General features: G+C 47.0%; 8 protein-coding genes across 8 annotated transcripts; 3 read left to right on the top strand and 5 right to left on the bottom strand.

The window, feature by feature from the left end:
- Positions 1-180: 180 nt before the first annotated feature.
- On the bottom strand, positions 181-1,492 carry ASPWEDRAFT_170040 (putative integral membrane protein; the record flags this gene model as incomplete). The annotated part of the gene is made up of 5 exons (XM_040830557.1): positions 181-560; positions 611-675; positions 732-1,114; positions 1,171-1,284; positions 1,340-1,492. The coding sequence occupies 5 exons, from the start codon at positions 1,490-1,492 to the stop codon at positions 181-183; spliced, it is 1,095 nt and encodes a 364-aa protein (XP_040690201.1).
- Positions 1,493-1,795: 303 nt separating this feature from the next.
- ASPWEDRAFT_25986 (uncharacterized protein) lies at positions 1,796-2,383 on the top strand (the record flags this gene model as incomplete). Its single annotated transcript, XM_040832796.1, has 3 exons — positions 1,796-1,898; positions 1,967-2,160; positions 2,195-2,383. The coding sequence occupies 3 exons, from the start codon at positions 1,796-1,798 to the stop codon at positions 2,381-2,383; spliced, it is 486 nt and encodes a 161-aa protein (XP_040690200.1).
- A 2,938-nt stretch (positions 2,384-5,321) lies between these two features.
- ASPWEDRAFT_170039 (putative integral membrane protein) lies at positions 5,322-5,837 on the top strand (the record flags this gene model as incomplete). The annotated part of the gene is made up of 1 exon (XM_040830556.1): positions 5,322-5,837. One exon carries the CDS (start codon positions 5,322-5,324, stop codon positions 5,835-5,837), a length of 516 nt encoding a protein of 171 aa, XP_040690199.1.
- A 205-nt stretch (positions 5,838-6,042) lies between these two features.
- On the bottom strand, positions 6,043-6,850 carry ASPWEDRAFT_25984 (GLTP domain-containing protein; the record flags this gene model as incomplete). The annotated part of the gene is made up of 4 exons (XM_040832795.1): positions 6,043-6,337; positions 6,433-6,551; positions 6,606-6,664; positions 6,727-6,850. 4 exons carry the CDS (start codon positions 6,848-6,850, stop codon positions 6,043-6,045), a joined length of 597 nt encoding a protein of 198 aa, XP_040690198.1.
- A 677-nt stretch (positions 6,851-7,527) lies between these two features.
- On the top strand, positions 7,528-10,673 carry ASPWEDRAFT_108108 (sporulation-specific 71 family protein; the record flags this gene model as incomplete). The annotated part of the gene is made up of 2 exons (XM_040827945.1): positions 7,528-10,068; positions 10,119-10,673. 2 exons carry the CDS (start codon positions 7,528-7,530, stop codon positions 10,671-10,673), a joined length of 3,096 nt encoding a protein of 1,031 aa, XP_040690197.1.
- A 286-nt stretch (positions 10,674-10,959) lies between these two features.
- On the bottom strand, positions 10,960-11,634 carry ASPWEDRAFT_97262 (putative mitochondrial inner membrane protease subunit Imp2; the record flags this gene model as incomplete). The annotated part of the gene is made up of 2 exons (XM_040839621.1): positions 10,960-11,332; positions 11,417-11,634. Coding segments are annotated over 2 exons (591 nt in total), but the record flags the coding sequence as incomplete, so codon positions are not given.
- Positions 11,635-12,321: 687 nt separating this feature from the next.
- On the bottom strand, positions 12,322-13,398 carry ASPWEDRAFT_108947 (macro domain-containing protein; the record flags this gene model as incomplete). Its single annotated transcript, XM_040828040.1, has 2 exons — positions 12,322-12,724; positions 12,773-13,398. The coding sequence occupies 2 exons, from the start codon at positions 13,396-13,398 to the stop codon at positions 12,322-12,324; spliced, it is 1,029 nt and encodes a 342-aa protein (XP_040690195.1).
- A 5,319-nt stretch (positions 13,399-18,717) lies between these two features.
- Positions 18,718-20,494, bottom strand: nsdD (GATA-type sexual development transcription factor NsdD; the record flags this gene model as incomplete). Its single annotated transcript, XM_040837356.1, has 4 exons — positions 18,718-18,930; positions 19,056-19,385; positions 19,457-20,396; positions 20,463-20,494. 4 exons carry the CDS (start codon positions 20,492-20,494, stop codon positions 18,718-18,720), a joined length of 1,515 nt encoding a protein of 504 aa, XP_040690194.1.
- Positions 20,495-23,168: the final 2,674 nt, after the last annotated feature.

The raw sequence follows: 23,168 nt of genomic DNA, 5'->3' as shown, positions 1-23,168 counted from the left end.
AGGATAAATATTTTAAAAAGACTGTTTGCCTTGACTGTTTGGAATTGGCGGAGTTTAAGAATGGCTTTAATTTGGTGGCTTTGACGTGGACGCGGCATTGGCTGCTATGTATCCAACCTTTTGTAGAGACCTGCTCATTCAATAATCATTATTTTGATATGTATATAAACACAACCAATATTATACATCATCCGAAGTAACCAAGAAGGTCTTTTCTACATTCACACCATGAAGCGAATTCCGCCTGGGATTCAGATCCTCTTGGCTACTATTTCTGCTTCCACGGGATGTCTGGATCGTCGTAACAACTGCATGGGAATCCTCGGGATCGACATCTGGGCGCCAGAACTTGGTTCCGTTGGGATCGTGTTTGGACCCTTTGGTGCCTCGTTCCATGCTGGACAAAGGGAAGCTTCCTGCTGTTCGTCTTGCGCTTCGCGTGCCTGCATAGCTCTCACCGCGGAACCAACGGAATAGTGGGCGTAGTGTGACCAGGCTTCCGGCCGTAATACCGAGACCAGCTTCGACATTGGACCAGATTGATATTTGGGTCGTTGCGTCTGTTATTTGGTTAGCATCAGTCCAATGGAACCAAGCACGGAAAACGTACAGAGGAATTCAGGGTCTTTGTAAGTATGAAGATATGGAATGCGGACAATGACGGCGGCACTAGCACTATAGAAGCAGTCAGATATTGAAGCAGAGCAAGTGGGGATATGATGGTCACATACACGCATCCCATACTGAGAATTCCGGCCAACGCAGCCTTAGTCTTTGTATTCATCTGCAAGTTCCAGACAAGCAAGAATGGAAGGAGACCCAGGACGAAATCGCAGAGTGTCGCAGTGACACTGTACAGGTAGGCGATGTCGATTAAAATGTCTGTAGAGATACACTTCCCATCTCCAGTTCGCTCCCAGAAGAATGAGACCGGATGGCATTGCAAGGTCAACATGAACCAAAACACCAGTCCGATCACAACCGACACGCCAATGACCACCCACAAAAGAATCGAATGCGCCTTGGCGACGGTGAGACGAAGGAGGGCGAGCGCAATGGATATCTTCGCGAGGACGACAGTAAAGACATATGAGATTTGACCAAGCCACCACCACTAGTGAAATAAGTCAGAAAACATTTATTTAGTAAGGGGGAAAGAGAACAACATACAAACATTGCAGTTTGAACGTTTTTGGGGTTGACTACTAGGATTTGTTCAAATTTTTGTCCCATTCCATATATTGCCCCTGTAATACCGCATATTGCGAATAGGATATTCCATGCCTAAATATGGTCAGTTTCCCATATCTAGAAAAAAAGAAGGCAGAGGGAAGCAGACCATTGCAAATAGCATCAGAGAATCATCCCACCCAAAGGCCCTCATCAGCCTCAACCGGACGAAACATCGCAGGCAAACCGCGGTGAAGGAAATGCATAAGAAAACAACGGTAACGACGAAGATGGACTCGCTGCGGCCCTTGAATTCCACCATCTTGAAGCGCGGTCAAAAAGCTTGCGTTATTCGAGATTCATGGCATATAGCCCCAGGGACATGGTCTGGCAAGAACAAGGACGACGATGAAAAATGCCCTTAGTTCATCCGTCTTGACAGGGCCATAAGGTTAAAAAGAATGTGGATAGGGACCAAGTCAAGGAAAGAACAGAGTTTAAAGCCGCCCAGAAGCACCGCGACTGGCTTTTTGTCAATCAGTGGCAAGGGGAAACACTAGGCCGGCAAATATCCATTATCATACAGTTTCATGGGACCAGTTGCAGGGTGGGGGCGTCTGCGATAATGCTAGTCCTGTCTGGTAATTTGAATGGCAAAAGCCAAAGGCCAAAGAGCAGGCCGAGCAAGCCGAGCAGGGAAGGCGTAGGTTTAGCGAACGGACGACCAGGTTCGTTAGGGATCGCCTCGAGCCACAACTGGGGTGGTATCCCACTAGCAGATGGGACGTCATGTTAGTCTGTCTCGATATCCACGAGTCAGGAAGCATAAAGAAGCCTCTGGAGGCTCTAGGCTGGCCAGGAACAGGAAGTGTAGAATTTTGGATCAGGAGACTGGGAGCCAGAAAGGCTTTTTCGGCCATTCCACCAATGGGGTATTGTCGCTTGAAAGCGATACTAGTCGCATTCCTTCCATGGGACTGGCACCGCAAAGTATGTAGAGTTAGGGTGCTTTGACAATTGACAGCATTCAGGCAAGTGTGCGGCGGAGACAGGAAGGATCCCAGTGCTCTCTCCGTGGATAGAAGACCGAGACCTGAGGAGCGGAGACCGGCAATCGTTGATCGAATCTCGAGATCTTGTTTGTCCGTTTGACCAGAGAACCACCCCAGGCACGAAAACCACCGGGGGTCTAACCCTCAAAAGGGAGATATGACAGGACGATCCAGACGGCTTTTAATTAACAGCGCGAGGTCTTGGGAACAGTTGCCATGATCCGACAGGCCTGGGCGTATGGCACGCATATGGACGGTGATCTTTGCCGTTGTGAGTAGTAGTAGCTAATTAGCCCCCGTGGAGTCATTGAGGTGTATGGTGGACCAGGAGTGCCAAGGAAGCGCGCAAAAATAACCGTGGTTTCATTCCCATGTCAGATGCATTATCACCATCCATGCCATGACAGGAGAAGATGTTATTCAGGTTATCTTCAGGAGTATTAGACTGGCTCTATTTTCAATTGATGTTAATTCGCACTAGGATAAGAGTGCCGACTGCAGATTATGACGGATACATAATACCCTCGGCTCGAGCAGTCCCACTATCGAATCTTCCACGGCCAGGACGGATATCTGGATCAGCAATGCGAATATCGACGGGGCTATGGTCGCAGAGCTGACCGTTTCAAAACCTCACAAAAACAACTCCATGTCTTAGACCCGTCTCAATCCTTGTCTACGATCCATCTATCGTAGAAAGGGGGAAGGTGAAGACTGAAAAGCAATCCTGGACGATGTGATCCACTCTATCCTGAGTAATTCACAACTACAGCTAAAACATGCAGCCAACGCCTCTCCGGTAACATCCTCAATGGAGAAAGTATCAGACTCTTGTCAAAAATATGGTCATATCACCAAGGTCCTGGATACATCATGTTGCAACCCTATCAAACGGTTAACTACCGATTCCTTCAGTGCCGGCGTGTCCACATTGATCAAACGGTGCCGACTGTCAGTCTGACTGACTCGAGGCATAAACCACCGTACGCGCATCTGCCATTCATAGCGGCATCCAGCCTCGGTCGCGGTTCAATCTCCATATACCCAAGATATATTAAGGCGAAGCCCAGAACCTCATCAAGAATTGGCCATAGCAGTGGTTCACTGCCAATCCAAGCTCTGAGCTATTCTGATTTAAAGCTCAAATGCCGATTTTCCCAAAGACCCAAATTCTCAAACATTTCCGGGCTCTGGCTGTCGCGGGTTTTCCCACCGCCGCTTCATGGTCGTGTCGGATGTACTACAGCGAAGCTACCGATCTTTTCCACAATTATAATGTGGATTTCCTTTGTTAATGGACATTTTTAGTGGCTACCAATTTTCTATTCTAGGATGTTCCTACGTAAATCATCTTGACTAAATTCCCCCTTTCTCAGTTGCAGTTTACACTATTTCTTATGGTGCACAGCTGTGTAACTTCGCTTTCCAATGGCTATAAATGGGGCATTGGTCCTCGGCTGCCAATCAATACCCAACGCTTGTGTACTCGAGATCCGAGACCCAATAGTGTAAACCATAAAGAGGATATAATTTCCGGGGTAATATTGTAGCATGTGCAACCATAAAGACCTAGGTTGGTATGGAATGGCATATGCTTCCTTGGCTTACGCGGGCCCGAACTACAAGGGATACCGAGATGGTCTAACTAATAAAGTACTACCGTGGACAAGTTGAGAATGTTTTTGAATGTTTAGCAAGTTGGAGAACTAATATTACTCTTCAGCCTTCATTATTTAATTACTATCGGCCTTTCTTATTGCTCCAAGACTAGAGTCCATTATGATGAGAATACCGCACAGATTGATACCAATCCCACAATCTATTTGAAAATAAATATAGAATCACTGTTTATTTCTACTAATTTTCTAATCAGATTGGAAAATTTATAACAACAGCGACAAAAAAAAAAAAAGAGCAAAGAAGGATAATGTTTAGATTATAATGTATCTCTCTTCCTCACAATCTTCTCGCACCCATTTAGTGAACAAGGAGATGTGTAGCTTCCCTCACCTTTGATCTGTCTTGCTTGGCCGACCTGTTCAGGCTCAAAGAATGGCACCATCTCTTCTGATTCACACTTTGTCTTTCCATGTTTAGCACAGAGATTGACTCTCATGTTCATTCAGGAAGTGTAATTCTGATGGCAGCCATCACTTCTTTGTAGGTATCGGTTGATTGGACCTGTCTATCGAAGTTTGTCCATTGACTTGTTGCTCGAACCAGCATTACCTGGGGCAAGAGATATATCTCCAAGTGCCTGCACTAGAGCTGATATAGAATACGGAGGAAAGAGAGCAGATAGTCAAGAAAACGCTGCGGCAAAGTCAGGGCAATGCTGTTAGAGGAGAATAAGGGAGGAGAAGTACCATAGGAGAGAAAGCCATATTTATAATGCAAAATGCTAATATAGTGAACTTGCAATCAGGTGAAAAGGCAGTCATTCATATCATGACTATATTACTCCCTGATATATGGATGGACTTGAGTGATGATTATCTCGTGCATTCTCATTCCTTTGTCGAGCATTCAATTGATTGATTGTCTAATAGGATCACCCAAACTCGACGAGAATAGAATAGATCAGAATTAATTGAGTTGTTGCCTTGTATACTATCACTCTGACCCCGCCTTGAATCAACCTAGCTATATATCAGTTACTTTGTAAGATTCAGTGACAGAGTATGTCTTCAGAATCGTTTGGATTTGCCTTCATCAATACATCTACATCCCTCTTACCCCCCCAAGTATAACCTTTTCTTTTCTTGGCTCGAAAAGGGCTGCTTAGCTCTGTGACTAACAAAATACTAAGCAGATGTCAATGAAGCTGCTGTTGACCAAGCATTCGTATAATATGCTAAAATTTATATCCATTGCTATACATTGTATGTGGAAAGCTCATTAAAAATGATCTTTTACCGCTCTATTCCCGCAGTTCATCCTTCGTCTATATTTTTAGCCTAGACATGTGGATTTGGGGGCCATATTTATACCGCGTCATATGATTCTCTGCTCACCTCATCAACCACGTTATATCTTGTAAGGGATATCCGTGCTCACAATCTCAACAACCACTTGAACCAAGCCAAAACACCAACAAAAATGGCCTCCGGACTAATCTTCGACCCAATCCAACTCCTACGCGTCGCCCCCCTAGCCACAAGCACGGGCAGTCTCGTCTATGCCACCAGCGAACTTCTCCACAACCATTCCTTCCTCCAGCCCTCCATCCGCAAGGATCCCTCGAAAGTCAAAGCGCTGCCCACATGGTACTCGTATGTCTTTAACCGGGGTGTGATGATCGTCCTCACGCTGAACTTGGGTACCATTTCTGCGTCTGCAGCGAATATCCTGCTTGATCGACGTCGTTTGGGTGCTAGTATTACGGGTCTGAATTCGCTGTCTCGAACTACCTTCTACTGGGCTGGGTTGGTGGCGGCGATTGGGCATTTGGTTTTTGTGCCGTGGGTTGCGGGCCCGGTTCAGCGGATTGTTGAGGATGAAGGGGAGAATGCACCGGGGGAGATGGAGAAGTGGTTGGGGGTTCATAAAGTGAGGATGCTGGTTGCGGATTTTCCTGCTTGGTTGGCTTTTATTGGGGCTGCTATGCTGGCATAGACGTCAGTTCCGACGTACAGATATACTCTTCATCTTAGCTGTGGTGAAAACTTCGGAACATAACGCTAGCAGACTAGCTGCAGTTGGTATATTTGTAGTTGCATATATACATGTTCAAAACATTGTGCGCTTTGGAAAGACTATGCATCCAGCCCGACAATCGGGAAACCCGAATTTCGTGTACAACCGTTTTCCAGCACGGCCATTACCACTTGGCTTCCTTGCGGCCCTGGAATTCCTTCAAGATGCCAACAACACGCTCCAGGCCCTCTACTTCTTTCTTCAACGCAGGGTCGACCAGGGTCTGGTCATCACCCAACTTGGCGTAGAAGTCCTTGCGGTATGGGGTAGCAGACATGGCGGCACTGAAAAGAGGCTTAACGATGAACGAGTGGTGCGGCTTGAGGGTGTTGCCGTAGGCGGAGCGGAAGGAATCAGCAAGCTCCTTGCCAGGGTTTTCAAGGTTGTCACGGAGAGCTTGAACGGTGAAGTCGAGTCCTCTGTTCATCGAATTCATAGGTATTAGCCAATTGAACGGAGCTATAGGGCTATAGAGGTGCGTTGAGTCTCTGGAGGGGTAGATGCAAAAACATACCGAACAAGCCAGAGCAAACCCTCGGTGGCAGTGTGGCTCTTGGTCTTCAGCTCATTCTTAACAAGATCCTGGAGAGTCTCAGACTCAGCGGGGGCTGCAGTCTGCCTGTCCCTCACTTTCTGTAGCAGTGTTAGATGTTGTCATGGAGAGCTGCGGGGCATGGGTGTATCGACCTTGATGTTTCCGAGGAGATCATTCTTGACGACGTTGAAGGCCGTGGAGCCGAGAAGGTCTAAGTGAACATCGTGCATTAGTATAGAATACTTCAGAAGAATGATTGGTGTACTTCCATACCGAAGAGGGTGACCAGGGACTCAGCAGCTTTGAGGAACTCAGTGGTAGAGATAGCATTGTCGTTGCCTGCGTCCACGGGGACATCGGCGAAGGACTTCTCAATAGTGTCGAACCAGGTAGGCATTTTGGCTTATTTTGTGATTGGAATCTAAAACTGAGGAAGAGAAAGAAAGCGGACCGTTGAGAGGATATAAGAAAAACTACCCCTTAATAATTGGAGGAGAAACAAGGCAACTTATTAACTATGGGTGAGCTGTCACACACCGCTGGTAGCGGGATGGCGGGACAGCGGGACACGCAAGCAACTGGGCCAATGGGCGGGGCAAGAGTCCCTGCATTCAGACATGCAAACACTGCAAATGCTGCAAATAGGCCAAAAGGTCACGGGGCTGGATGCTACGTCATTCGATCGTTCGTCCCAAAATCTAGATTTCAAGGGGGAGGTGAGAATATTCTTGTTCCTGAATAGCTTCTGCCATTTTTTTCTTGGGATTTTCAATTGTTTATGTGTATAGGGTTTATTTAAAACAATATTATTTGTCGATGCATTGTCTGACCCTGTTTACCTGACACAGCCGATCTTAAAGCAGTGCCGTGAGCATGCAACAGGCCGCCGATCAACGTGTTGACGGACCAGGGGGGGGATCATGGGCTCCATGCCGTAGCCACCAGCATGGCTTGGAACCTGAGTCCTATACGGAGCAGAGATTGGTATGTTATATGATCAGACCCTTAAAAAATTTCAGAGAAAAACCTGACGTTGTGCTTTAAAAGCGCCATGCCTCCGGACACCATTTGCACATGACGAGTAGACGATTCTTTATCGGACCAATTCCAAAGGGCTGGTTACAGAACCACCGCAAATCCTGGTTCAAAACTAGACTCCGGTTTAAGAATTATTCGTCAAAGACCGTTTCCTTCTCCTTGGACCCCGTTGTCGTTCCTCCCGACTCGGATCAGCCACCATCGCCAATACCCGAACAGGATGAATCAGGAGATACAACTGGAGAAAATGAAATAGAAACAGAAGATGCAAATGAATCTAGTGGCCAGGAAACAGGATCTCGGCCTCTTCGGACTATATCCCATACATTGGACGAGTCCAGTCAAATTATGGCCACGCCGGCATCGAACACAGGTGGTTCCTCAATTCCAAACCGAGACAATTCCAATTACATATCAGCTAATAAACCAAAAGACGCTGCGTCTTATTTTACCGCAAGAGAGCAGAGCTCAAGTGCACCCGATGCAGGACAATCCTCCCTAGGCCTGAATATCGAAGGACTGGATCCAGGACAGGTTTCTGGGGAAGCAAGCAGACAAACATTGAGTATTCCCACCCAAAACGACCCTAGTCAGTTAAGTCCCGCAGCCTCTGCAAGTGAACTTGACTCAACAACCGAGTTGCTAAGGCCCCAATCCCGGTTCAAAGGGAAAGGAAAACACCCTGGACCGTCATCTACAAATCTAGAGCGTCAAGAACCTCTAAGCGAAGAAGGTGATGGGGAAGAAAGCCCGAGCAATGGAGGGCAGTCAGAGCAAAATAACATGTTGCCCTTCTCCGGAAAGATAGCCAAATACAACCTAGATGACAACCTCATGGACAAAAAACGACGGCTCCGAGCCCGAGTGTCAATGACCTACGGTACTTTTTCCGGGAAAATACCACGTCGAAACAAGATGCAGGAAGGTGAGATTCTCAAAGCAGAGAATATGCTTATTAGGGTGGAAGAGACGATGCAGAAAGAACTCCCCGAGGACTACACTGAAAACGATAGCCAGAGAATGGAAACAAGAGTTGTGGATAAATGGCGAGAGTTCCTTGTGGTGTGTCGAAAAACCTCCGACGAGGACGCGCCCTTTTCACTCGAAATGTACAGGACCCGCGTCATACCGGAGCTCCAGAAATCGGGCTCTAGAATTGCTCCTTACTACAAAACGACTCTGGGCCGCAAACACTCGAGGGTAAACCTCTATTCTTCTCTTGACAAAACCATCGTTATTTGGGGACCTTCCAAGTTAGGAACAAAGATCTACATCCTACGACCAAGATCCACTGCTCATGCAGTTGAATGGTATACCTTCATCTGCCAAGTTCTTGGATGGCGTCGACCATCTTCTCTTCCGATCAATATCCCAGACCTGGGCGTCTCTCTCATCTTCAATAACCCATTCGTGCAGCCAGAGACAAATGCCGACCCAAGGAATAATTCCACATCAGACAGTGATTCGCCTAATCAGCCTATGGTTGAAGAGCAGTATGCGGCTGCAGCTATCATACGCGGGTGTATAGAAATGCTAGAAAGCCGCCCGGAATGGACAGAGGTGTTGAAGGAATGGTCGAAAACCGAGAAAATGGGCCTTGCCTGGAAACGATACGACAGACTAGAATGGGTCTTTGGCGTGAATGAAGAAAAGATGTACGGGACAATGGCAATGCAGACATCCCACGAACTCGAGTTAAGACCAAGACAGCACTATTCCACATCAATAAAGAATGACGATGGGAAAGAAGAAGAGCCAGAGCCAGTGGAGGGATTCTTGGTTCGTTTGACTTCGCAAAGAGGCGCACACCAACGGATGAACAAGATGTTTTTCAAGCGCTTATACTTCTTCACCCAAGACCATCATCTGCTGTTCTGCAAGCCGTCAAAGTCTTTCCCACCAGCTCCTCCAAAGCTTTCTCTATCAGACGACACGGCCGTGCCATCATCTCAACAAATATTAGATGCAATGCCTCTTTCCTACGGCATAGACCCATATCCGTTGAAAAATGGCGAAATCAAATGGCTTTCCAAGGGCAACAAAGAATACACCAAGAGGAACGACGAATATGCCTATGCGCAATTGCAACGAAACCTTCACAATCTTAAGGAGACCGATGGATATGTCGACCTTTGCCGGGTACAAGAAGTACGGCGTGTTCAACGCGGCAGTAGTCCTGCTGATCCAAATATTGACGGAGGACCGGATGTTGGGTTCCATCCTGAACCGAGAGATACAAACCGTGATGATGGCGCGACAGACCAGTTTGATGACGAGAGGACTTTTGAGATGGCAATGGACAACGGCCTTGTCATGCGACTACAGGCATACGATACCACCACCAGGGATGAATGGATGAAACGACTTGACGCCTTGGTGAAGTATTGGAAAGCACGCTGCGGCGTAGACGCGGCGGAGCTGAAGAATGTCCGACGGCGTAATATGGATATTTTGGATGTCGATGAAGAGACAGAATCACTCATTGGGCAATTCGCAAGAAAATGGGAGGTCAAAAAGACAGAGGCATCACCGCATTTGCACAATATGTGTGCTCTGTCTGGCTGCCGGCCAATCAGGGTATGTACCTTCGCCCCTATCTAAACCAATCTTGCCACTGACAATTACAGATGTCTGGACATCTTTACCGCAAGCCTCGTCGCCATACGACATTTAAACGGTGTAGTGTCATTCTTACCGCTGGACAAATGCTCATTTTCCGAAGCTCGCTGCGGAAACGCAACGGCGTTGAAATCCCTCATATACACCAGGAACTCGAATCAAGCCTCGATCTTCAGGACTGCTATATATATTCTGGCTTGTTGACAGAAAACGATCTCCTGTATGCGAATCAGACATTTGACAGCAATCGCCCAGGTCGCCATGCCTTGCCACGCGTGTATCTCTCGACGGACGTCTACACAAGTTCCGATGAAGACTCAGCCGTTACCTTTGTGGTTTGGCAACCATTGAGGAAGAACTACTTCCGCGCCCGAGAAGCCGGAGACAAAGGAAAGGTGAAGAACACATTAAAGCAGGTTTCCACATTGGGTGTCCATGGACGAACCGTGGTATTCAAAGCACGAAGTCGGGTGGAAAAGGATATATGGGTGTCGAGCATCGCATCTGAAATAGATCGGTTGCAGGAGGAAAGACAGGACGACATTCGAATTGTGTCAGGTTGATGATTTTGTTTACATGCAGGTGATATTTGAACAGTACATAATTTTGATACCATACTCCGTACACGACATAGATTTGGCTTATAACATTATTTTACTGTTTTCAGCCTTCGAGATGAAATAGATACAGCACCGAATGGCCCGACATTCTAGTATCTATTCTTCCATCTTATGATCTAGATAAAGATCTTTCTTTTCGAATCCCAGACTTCAGATCTCTAATATTAGCACATATAATACATGGACATATATACAAATCCACCACCCATCCAAAACCAACCCCCAAGAACTACTCCACAACCGGCCTCTCAAAATCCACAGCCCCCTTCACCACCCTCTCCCTCACCCCACCGCGATAATTCTCCCCCAACCTCCTCTCATAATCCCCCTCGACAACCCCATTCTCCCAATCCGACCACCTGAGCATCCTCAACCTTGGCCACAGCACAGCCATCACCCGCCCAGAAAGCAGACTGATACTCACAGGCCCGTACGTGTTGCTGTCGAGCGATTTGTTGGGGTCCTCTGCGTCGCCTTCCAGCCAGACATGATTGAAGGGGACGATCTGCGTGGGTTTCAGGCACGGGTCGCGAGTCGTGATTCGATCACCGGGGAGACCGACGATGCGTTTTATCGCTGTGTGGGAGGGGTTTGCGGGTGACCTACGCAAATAATCAGTGTTAGCAAACAAGACATAACTCACATCATATCATATAGCAAGCCAGCAAGTTGGGGAGGGCACAAACCGAAACGTAACAACCATCCCCCTCTCTAGCCTCCTCTTCCTCTCCCAGGGCCACCCGCCGCCTCCCCACGGCCACATATTCACCAGCACCATGTCGCTGGCCGTGCGCATCTGCTCGTAGTTCTCGTTGATGTAGGGCGTCATGGACGGCCCGCGCACCCACATCACCTGCAGGACATGTTCAGAGAAGAACATACCGATTGGGACGATGGGGGCCAGGACGCGGAGGACGCGGAAGGTTCTGCGGAGGGGGGAGGGGAGGGCGGCGTAGCGGTTGCGGAGGTGGGTGAAGAGGGATGGTTTGGGTTTGGGCTGAGGTTGGGGGGGAGGTTGTTGTTGGCGTGTGGAGGGGTCGGGGTGAGATTTTGGGGATCGCGCTTTTGCGACGTCTGGTGCGAGGACGCGGAATCGGGGGGTTTGGGGTTGGCCTGGTTGGCTTGGTCCTGGTCCTGGTTGTGGTCGAGGCATTTTGTCGTGTGATGGCTGTGAGGTTGTGGTGGTTGGATTGAGGGGTGGTGGCTCAATTGAAATGCCAGAGGAAAAGGTCAAGGGTTCGCTCGTGGAAGATTAAAATTCTATGAAAAAGTCATGCTTGATTGAAGAGTGGATGGTTGAATTGTGGAGGAAGAGATTTGTTCATTGTCGCATCTAGATCGACGATCATGCGTTGATATCCGAGTTGAGGTCGACTGCTTGTTTGCACTGTTTGCACCCGTACCGGACCATTCTTAAGACAGAACCAAATGAATTAACGAATTGGTGTAATTAATAGCTTATCTTGGAAACTTAGAGAACTAGAAAACAACGCCATGAACGTTCGAAACGCCAAACCAGCTAAACCCAGGTCATTAAAGGCCACAATCGGTCGAAAGTGCCATCATCAATTTGTGTCACAGACTGTAGGAGCTACCAATCCTTTCCTAGTAAGCTCTCTGCGGACTGTGATTCATCCATGTCGATAATCCCGCTAGATTGGACGCTTTGTACATCAGCAGCCGAAGGTGCCTTGTCAACTTCCACAGGCTCGTCATCCAGTCTCTCAATCGGACTACCCTCGGACTTGTCCACTTCCTCCCAGTCATCTTCACTCTTCTCCGTCTCCGTTTTGATACTCTGTTCAAGATTCTCGGTTTGAATCTTCTGCTTCTTAGCATTTGGCTGGCCGTCCAAGGCAGGGTCCACGGTGGGCGGGTCAGGGAGTTTGGCTGCGAGGACCTCAGGCGACGGTGAAGACTCACCATCGGATTCTTCAGATTTCTGGCTGGCGCTGGCGTGAGGGAGGTCCTGCTCCGTTGGAGGGAAGAATTTTCTACACATGTCAGCTTGATGCATGTGCCAGGATAATTATGTCACTCACGGAATCAACTTCTCATACGCCGCTTCATCCTTGCGCTCAAAGTTGCAGAAGATAATCCTTTCCAATTTCCCAATATTGCCCGGCTCCTCCAGGAACTTCCGCGCCTCGTCCAGGGCCGTACCCGCAGCCTCATGGCTCGGATACCCATACACACCGGTACTGATAGCCGAAAAGGCAATACTCTTCAGGTCATTCTCGACGGCCAACTCAAGACTACGACGGTAGCAGCCACGCAACAAAACCTCGGGCATACCATCGCCCTTGGGCAGCTCGTAGTGATACACGGGCCCGACGGTGTGAATAACCTTCTTGCAGGGGAGCTCGTAAGCAGAGGTTATCTTGGCATCCCCGGTTCGGCAGCCGTTGAGGGTGCGGCATTCCCTGAGCAGATTTGGGCCGGCGCCGCGGTGGATGGCGCCGTCGACGCCACCTCCGCCGAGGAGAGATTCATTGGCGGCATTGACGATGCAGTCGACCTGCAGTTTTGTGATGTCATTGCGGATGAGAGAGATGGTGTCATTGAAGGTTTGCGAGGGGGCAGCGAGGGGGGAAGGGATCGGGGCGAGCCGTTTAAGCTTGTAGAGGAGAGAGGCGGTCGGAATCTCAGAGACTGCCAGAGTAGCCATGTTGAAATGTGATATCAGGCTGTAAGCCAGTTGTATTTGATAACCCCGCCAATAATGGAATGAGCTGTCGTGAGCTGAGTGTCACGCGATAGCCACCAAGACTTGATCTGGAGACAGGGAGGCAGTCTAGGCCATTAGAATGCTTTTACGAGTCGAATATGTTTCAGATCCTCGAAGGAGGCGATGCAGGATGTCTCAGACTGGGTAGTTTTTGATGGAAGGAGAATAAAGCACTGATGCTGTCTGTCTGTCACAGCTATCACTGGCAAGCGGGGAGCTCCCCCCACACGTGATGGCACATGATCCTATCGATAAGATAGCTTATCGATAAGCCTCCAAGGTTCATGAACGGCTTCAGCTTGAATATGATATCAGAATATGACTGATGAAGCTGGCCATAGCTGAAGTCAAATTCAATTATACATTCGCCTATTTGAAGAAGACCCGGAGATGGGATTTCCGGACTCATCATTAGGATAGATGATATAACGTGATATAATGCTGATCTTCAGACAATAAACTTTGTTATAAGAATGTAAGCAGCTATAGTCTCCTGCGATAAATCAGTCTCAACTGAACAGATTTGTTGAGTACACTACGTACACCGACATATCAGACCGTAACTTGAAGGCAGGTTGAGATCGGTTGTTGACCGAGATAAAGATGAACTAGAGCGGAGTTTGTGTATGTTGTATATCAATAGCTTGGCTTGCACACACAGTTCATATCGGTAGGGTCAGTTATTCAGCCAGTGCATAGATGACATGCATGTTCGGCATGAGACTATTTAATGCCACATCTCAGCCCTGGATTGACAAGTGACAGCATTACTATTGTATTATCCAATACAAGGCAATACAATATAAAACCTGGGAGGATGCTCTGTATAATCAATAAAGCGTCCTTACCGACATTCCTAACATTTGATAAATGTACACCAATGGTAAAAGAAAGGAAGACACAGGCAGAGCAATCTAATTGGTTCTAATATAAGCTAGACAAGTCCAATATTACGCCAGGCAAGGGCTGTCAAATACTCTCACTGCTTTTTCTTGTTTTCTTTCTTTTCTTTTCTTTTCCTGCTGTGGAACGGCCACATCATCAGTCAGTCCGCGAGGATAAGATCGTTTGTTCTCCACACGACCTAAGGCATTGACGGCTATTAACTAGTCGCTGCCTTTTTTTTATTTTTTATTTTTTTTTTTTACTTCTTAGGGCACATTTCTTTTTCCACATTGCCTCGCTGCTTTCTTTTTCCACGCCATTCTTATCTCATATGGACTGGTTGACAGCTGTCATATTGCTCCTTGCATTTGTTGAATATACACACATACACATACACATACATAATGTATATCAATATTCCATCCCCACCGGAAATACTGACATACTCAGTAATGCTCCGGCTATTATTACTTGTGCCATATCATATTGACTGTCCACGCACAGAGAGGTACGTGTTGTGTTGTGTGTAATGAAAATACCACAATACGTATTCCGTAATACTCGGCCAGATCTCGATCTCAGAGCCACTAACGCAACGCCAGTGATACTAGCCGCAGATGCATCGCCTCGAGAGAAACAAAAGGAAAAAAACAAAACCAAAATCCGAAAAAAGTAAATTAACGCGAGAAAAAGAAAACATACAATTAGGACGAAAAATAAGTTTTCCCACCAGGCAACCAGGCTTCGAAATGGATTCTGCTGGTTTCTTTTCTTTTGATATACACACTAAAGCTGACTATTTTAGTCGGTCTTTTTTTTTTTTTTGCAAGTGGACGGGATCGCTGGATCCCAGATACTGTGGGGCACGAATCGATCGCCGGGAACTTCCAGCCAGTCAGCGGGCGGGAACGACTTGGCTGGAAAAACAGGGCAGTTTGCGAAGTTGACTGGACGGATCTTTCTACCGAGGGGTATAAGCATGGATACCTCTTATCGGCATGTGGTTTCCTAGCTTTAAAAAAATAAAAACGGCAGGTCGACTGCAGTAACAACCGGTGACTGAAGCAGAAGCTGAAGATCCACACAATGATTGACTCCAAAAATCAAAAGTCCCCTCGTGTTCATCGTATCCCAAACCCGCCTATCGCCAGGGGTTGAGAAAATCAAAGATTCCAAATCCCGCCCTCCCGCCTTTTTTTAGTCTACATGCAGCCCACTGCTTAGGCTGGAGTTTAAGACACTTCACTACGTGGCCATGTCTGAGCCCTTGGCCGATCATCGAAGACACGAAGACATGATTTCTAATTCTCGAGGAGTAATAGTAGTAAGTAAAATAAGACGGACAGCTGGCATACATACATATTACATACATACATGATACATGCATGCGACACGCCAGATAGTTTACTATTTAGCTATAATTCTGGCCAGTCTGCCGTGATGAGATATGCATCTCGATCGCCCCGAGAAATCACATCTCGCTTTGTATCGAGAATTCAAAACTAGCATTTAGATCTGGTCCGAGGAATGTGTAAAGTCAGCTTTTTTAGTTCTTACTGTTAGGCCGCCAACTACTGCTGCCGTGTAACCTGTGTGGAGTAATAAGGAATATTACTGCGTAACTCACAGAGTACATACACATCCACATACAGATACACACATTTGCAAATATCAAATCAATACAGACATACTATGTAACATACTAACCATCCGCACCATCTGATCAGATCTGTTGATCTATCAACCTATGTAAAATAAACTGGATCCCACGATCCACTAAATCCTCATCCCCTCTTGCCCGGTTCGGTGTCGTCAAGAACAAGACACTACTTTAGCACAGTTCCCAGTCCCAGCCAAACACGCAAGAACTAAGAGTAAGAAGAGGCTGGATGATGGGTCCAGCGGATCTGGCATCTCTCTTCCGAGCTGAAAGGGATTGGATCATGGGTGGATGGATAATTGACCCGGTGGACTGGGACACTGGGGCTCATTATCTCATATTCACTGGTACGGATTGTGGAGAGGGACGGAGTGGATTAGGGGTTCATCGTTCATTTTGATATTCAGCTCAGAGTCAGTATTCTGTATCTGTCTTATCATGATGAAAGAACAAGGCATCCAATACTACAAAATCCAGCAAACCCCAAGGCACCATCATCCCATCCAAAAGAATGCAAAAGTAAAAGCAAGTAAATCCCAAAAGAAACCCCCCAACAAAGCAGCACGAGCGTCCAAACCAGCCAACCCAATTCAATCACATTTAGTAATTCCAAATCCCAATTTTAAAAACCCCCTAGATTTGAGTTTCGAACCACATCCTCGGGTCCATCGATCGATCGATTTCTCTCTTCTTCCCCTCCCGATTTCACCCCCCCAAGTATGAACTATGATGTCAATAATTGAGTAAAAATACCTGCCTAATACCTAGCCTAGATAACTTCCGTCCTTTCAATCCATGGTTCTGATACGGATTGAGATCATTATCATATGATGTAGTATACGGGTAGCCCAGGTTACTAATTGTCTCGGCTGGGGCTCGGAGGGCAAAAATTCAATTTGTACTGTCTGGTCGGGTCCGAATCAAACCTCTACAGACGAGGTAACATATTGTAGGAAGCCAAGTAAAGTAAGTAAGTAGGAATGGTATGAGATTCCCACGGCGTTCTCCGGCTGATTTTAGTGTTGAGTTTCATACGGAGAGTTTCGAAGGAAGGTAGAGAACGATACTAGTCTTAGTTCTTTGCCTTAGCCTATACAGTATACCTTACTTACCTAGCTGGAGTCTTGCATCTCCGCGGTAGACAGTGTTATACCAAGTAAATACTAAACTAATACCACAGTCAAGACAGACCGACCTATCAAGTTACACAGCCTACACCAATAGACAACTACGGAGTACAAGAGAACAAAGAAGACCCCTCCATACCTTGTATTAGTTAGGCAGGTAGATAATATAACTGGAAACAATAGCGGTGTACAACCCGGATCTCGGATGCAAGGATGATCGAATCCCGCTTTTTTCGAAACAAAATTCCCACACACACACATGCAAGATGAGATGAGATCCCATCCAGATTCCAGATCGATCGAATCCCGTTCTAGGCATTTCCTGACGCTGAATGTCGTATGATGTTACACTGAAAATCTAGGTTAGGTTGGTGGCGGGCTCCGGGTCCGATATCCTCTGGGATTTCCATGGTTACCACTCATTCCAGGGAGGCTTCTGGCAGGTTCTAGGTTGAACTATGTTAGAACTACATTAGATGGGCTAGATGGACTATGGCTCGTAGAATTGTTGAAAAGCGTCTCTAGTAGGTCTCGGCTAGGAGTGCATGCGGATCAGCGTACAGAATGCAGATGTACAGTACGATCGATGTAGTGGCGGTGAAGCTTGACTTACTCTTGGCTTCTCCTTGGGGCTGTATGCATCGTATTATATAATATATAATATGTATCAAATATTATACCTATGGAGTAAGATACAATATACACATCAGGAATCGCCCCAAGCAATTTGTCATGGTGGATAGGCTAAGCCAACGTGTCAATAACTTTATGTTCTACTTAATCTGTAGTATCGCCACTAGTGTCAGTGGTGGCTGATCGTGCGACGTGATCATGGCTCACTCGATGACATGGCGCCTCTTTTATTGCCTCCCAATCTGTCTGCTCGGTGCCCTTTACGGTGGGATTCCCCAAGTCGGATTTCACCGACCATTACGCAAAATCATACGATCCAGTAATTGCCACATCAATCAAGTCTTTTTTTAATAGTATCCCCATGACAGACGTAAATGCATCGAATCAACATAGTATAGCACATCTGGTGGGTGCTGTAAATCCCAGACACATGATGTTGTAGGGTCAAAAAAGCAGGGGGGGTATAAGTAATAAGCCAAAAAATAAAGGGAAAAAAATCTTCAAACACATGTAGTAAAAACAGACACAAGAAATGGAAAAAATGACTTCAGTCAACTGTATCAACTGTATATCAGTCACTGACAAGCACCACATACAAACAAGGGGAAGGGACTGGAGGAAATCTATCCTGATGCCGTTCCTTCCGAGGGTATTAAAGAGGCAATTCCACCTGAGATCAATCAACCAAAACAAATGAAAAAAGACAAAGGGAATAATAACAAAAAAAAGAGACATCCACATGCTTGGAACAGTTCATAACCACACCATCTTTTAAACCGCTTCCCAAAAGCAAAATAGTGCTGCCATATCATGTCCACGAGAAAATCAAAAAGCCAAAAACATAATGGGGTGTATGATCAAAGTGAATAACTTGGCACAATAAAACGCCTGCCACTTCTAATCCCAAAACCTTTTTCAACGCCACGTGAAATAAGCAGGGGCTCACATATAAAACTAATGGCTGCTGGGCGACGCCGAGTCAAGCGAGGTCTTGGGCTTCAGATTCGAACCCAACGACGACGCCTTGTTAGCGCCCATCTTGCGTGTCAACTTGGCATAGTGCAACCCGCAGGCATTGCACAGTGTTCGGGCTCCATCTGGACCCCGACGCCATTCTGGTGTTTCGGCTCGGTTGCAGCTGTGGCAACGACCGGGAGGGGCAGCCTTCTGTAGAACCAATGTTAGCAATGGCAAACGACTTAAGTGGGTAACGGAGGCGATCGTGAGGTATATGGCGAGTTGGAGACTAGTGCAAGGGGGAAAGGAACAGAAAATCTCAATGGCGAACCTACCCCTCGTCGCTTCTTCGAATCGGCACCGGCAAACCCGCCACTGCCTTTGAAATCCTCCTGGTACACTGCCATGTGGTCATCGTCATGAACTCCACCGGTTTTGAAAGCCTTTCGTTGGGCCATCTGTTCCGCCATGGCGTGTTCTTGGTTGAGTACCGCGGTTCGTATGCGCAACAGGGCATCCTGATTGCGACGTTGCACATTGAGCATCTCCTCCACCTCGTGGAGAGAGGGCAGAGACCCTAAGACGGGCCCAGATCGTTGTGTCTGGTGCGCTCTGGCAGCATAGTGTCGCGAGAATTCCAGACTGCGGGTGCTCATTTCGGCAATCTAATCCAATTAGCAACGGTTAAATCAGAAGCAAAGGAACCCACTTCCCTCCCTAGGAAGGTGATACATACCTCATTCAGCGAAGTCTCCACATCGTAAATGTCCAAATGGCGTTTGACAGCGTCGTTATGGGGCTGTCCCGGAATAGCATGGCGGGCCGCGAGCCCAGTTTTCACCTCTTCGACACGTGCTGGTTCTGCCGCGCCCGGTTTCCACGCACCACCCATATAAGGCCGAGCGTCGTAAGAAGCTGCCGGGTATGCTGGTGCATTTGGTGGTTGCGATTGGAAAGAAAACGGTTGTGAAAATGCAGCGTAGCCGTTGGGTGAAGCAATGCTACCCGCAGATGTAGGCGCACTGTATTCGTACCCCGAAGAAGTCTGCGAGCCTGCGATCGATGTAATTCCAGTTTTTGCACTCTGCGTAGGAGATCTGCCCGAGCTGATCGAATGCAGCGAAGCATTTCTCGAATCTTGTGTATTCAACGATGCCAAACTGGACCGTGATGCCTCAGCCTGCAATTGAGTCTGATGGGCAGCTGCAGGATCCCGCATAAACGGTCCTGTTGGCGCACCATTCGAAAACGGGTTTGGTGGTCCTGGTGGCCCTTCTCCGCCCGGACGCCCAACAGTGGAGGATACAGGATGAGATGGCGCAGAGTGATAAACTTGATGGGGAGGAGGGGCTGAAGTAGGCGGAGCAGGATATGGAAGAGGATTATCGTTTCCAAGAGCCTCATGAATTGATGGTAGAGATTGCCTTTGCGGCTGAGTGTGTTTCTCCTTTTCCTCCTCGAGCGCACGTCGTGAATCCGGTGGGGAAATATACCCAGGCGGAGGCGCTGAGCTGACATTCGGCGGCTGATAGGAGTAGGGCACTGGTTGGCTTGAATACATTGTGGTAGGACTGACAAGTGGTGTTGTCGACCCAGGGGTGGCTGTCGCGATGGCGTGTTTTTGAGGGTATCCAGACCCGTCCTTGCCTAGAAAACCAATGGCTGGCAAATGGTCCCTAGATCGCGATCCATCAGCACGTTCGTCCTTTTCTTTGCCAGAGGACAGGATCGGAAGGACAAACCTATGTCTAGGTCCGGCTTCCAAAGACCCCATCACGCCAGTTGTTTCAAGAATATCCCTATTATTCCGTCTTCAACCACATTCACTATTCGACGCGGTAGCCGTAGTCTTTGCGGTAAGATATCTCGACCCCCGAAATATCCGAAATAGAAGTTTCTGGTCGTTTTGACAATGCGAATTGTCAACGGGTGTTGAAATGTGTCTTGGTGATGTAAAAGAAAACGAAGTCTTCACAAGGCCACGGATCCTTTTCGACAAAACGAACTCCCACTAGCTCCTTTTAATTCCTTGATCGAGGAAAAAAGTGCCACTTTCTTGAACCAAGTTTGTCCGGAGCGGTGGCGGTGGGGGGAGGGAGGAAAAGACGTTAAGATCGAGGTGTCAAGTCGGAGGAGATGCGAACGTAAGACGCCGTCACGATGGAGACACACCGAACTTGGAACAAATCGAGCCAAGATCCAGTACCACAAAACAGGGTTTTAAAAAAAGATGAGATGAAAGAGGCGACTCGAAAGTCTACACGACGACGTGTTTGGGAACAAAGTCAGTGTGGGAGAGTGGCGTTGGAGAGGAGAGGAGGGAAGGGCAGAAGCAGCTCTGCAGGCGAATTCCGGCGGCGATGCGATCGCGATCTCCAGAAGATTCCCGCGGGTGGTGAAGATATAGTTCTGCTCCTGGTCGACGATTAAGAGGACGAGAAGAGAGGATGAAAGGATGAGAGGAGAGGAAGAAGAGAAGAGAAGGAGGAATCAAATACGGCACGAACCCGCAGCGCGCGGCGAACAGATCAGATCGGAACGGCCCTTCCTGCGATTTGGATAACCATCTGTCCCAGGTTCAAACGCTCGAGCTCACTCACACACCCGTCTCACAAAAAGACCGGAGTTGTTAAAAAAAAATTATGACAAGAATGACAAGAATCCAAAATCCAAAACCCGATTTTGCACTGAACAACAAGATCGAGATTTGATAATGTTGAATTTTGCGGGCGGAAGAAAGGGCCGGGCGGCGCAGCAAATGCAAGGGATGGAAGATGAGATGAATGCGTCGCGTGGAAAGGGGGACGATGTTGTAACTTTTTTTTTGTTCTCTCTCAATTTTTTTCTTTTTTAAAAAAAAAAAGAAAAGAAAAGAAGGTGGAAAAAAAAGGAAGAAAGGTTGAGGATGACAATCTATCCCCAAGGGGGGGGTGGAGGGGAGGTGGAGGGGGGGGATACAAAAGGGATTGGCGGGGGGGAGAGAAAAGAGTAGATTGAAGAACGAGATATGGGGGAAGAGAAAAAGGGTGGGAGAGAGAGAGAAAGAGGAAAGAAAAGAAAAGCAGCAGTAGTAAGCAAGATGGAGGAAGGGGATTGTGTCTTTTCTTTTGGGCGTGTCTCTCTTCTTTTTTAGTTGGAATGCAGCAGTTCGAAAAAGACGCAAGATTTCCCACGGAGATTTGGAGGTCGAAGGGAAGAATGGAAGGGTCCGGCAGGTAGGTAAAAGGCAGTAGTTTTACGCCAGCAGGAAGTCTAAAAAAATAAATAATAATAAATCAAAAAAATAAAATAAAATAACGATAATTTAAAAAATAAAATAAAAAAAGGGACCCAAAGGAAGAATAAGAATTGTAAAATGAAATAAAAAATAATAAAATGACAATAATAATAATAAATGCTCCCGAGTCCTACTAATTAAATCACTACTAGCCACATCAAAAAAGAGCCCACATCGACACAGTGTACACACAAGATCCAAACAAGAGGAGTTCAGGCTGTAATATTTAATTGTTATTATTTTTTTTTTTCGACCAAAAGAAGGCGTAAGAAATCAGGACGGAAAGCACTACGAGATCGTCGAATCTGTTGACCAGTTTAAAGTTACGGCGAATTACAGAAGCTTTACAGGCCTGCGAACTGCGGATCTTCGACAGAGTGTGGAGTTGAGTTGGGATCATATTGGCGATGTGCGGATATCTGGGTGGGGCTCGGTGGATGGAGCCCGACCAGGGGCCTTTTGATGAGTGACGATGGCGTCCCTGGGCGGGACCAAAAAGTGGTAAGAGAAATAAAAATACGTGTATTTACATACAATACACCATACTGTGACAGGTACGGTGTACGTAGACAATACATAATAGTACTTATTGACTAGATGTGAATACTTATGATATACTCTGTGTGTATAAACATAATGTATAAAAATACACGATATTGAATATAAGATGTCTGTAAAATAAAAAAGGATAAAAAATACAAGACAAGATAGATCGGACAGGGGTACAACCAAGATCCTACGATTGACACGATGTGACGATGGTCATTTCAAACCACTGGGAACTGGGCCCCGATAGTCAGATAGTGCGTAAGACAATCTGCGATGGAAAAAGTAAACTAATAAACTAATCATAAACTAGATAAATTATAAAATACCCAGAAACTCTGGGTTGATGAAGAGCAGACTAAGTGGCCCCATCCATAGTCCATGGGTCAAGGGGAGAGGCCCGAGTGAGCGTAAGAGATCCAGCGATCGTAAAGAAATAATGAAAGTAATATGAAGAAAGAATCACCGAGTCAGGATTGGATCATCTGCCCTGTGGTCATACAGATGAACACGACACCATTAGATCTCAGATGGAAAATCAGATGTAGGCTGCAGAGTGTTGAGTCAACTTGAGTGGTGGGTGTATTAATATAATAGTTCCATTCTTAGCAGAACATTACGTCCA

Source organism: Aspergillus wentii (assembly GCF_001890725.1).
Source record: "Aspergillus wentii DTO 134E9 unplaced genomic scaffold ASPWEscaffold_3, whole genome shotgun sequence".
NCBI classification, from domain to species: domain Eukaryota; kingdom Fungi; phylum Ascomycota; class Eurotiomycetes; order Eurotiales; family Aspergillaceae; genus Aspergillus; species Aspergillus wentii.
The sequence above is the reverse complement of the archived record's forward strand: the minus strand, read 5'-3'. Positions and strand labels throughout refer to the sequence as shown.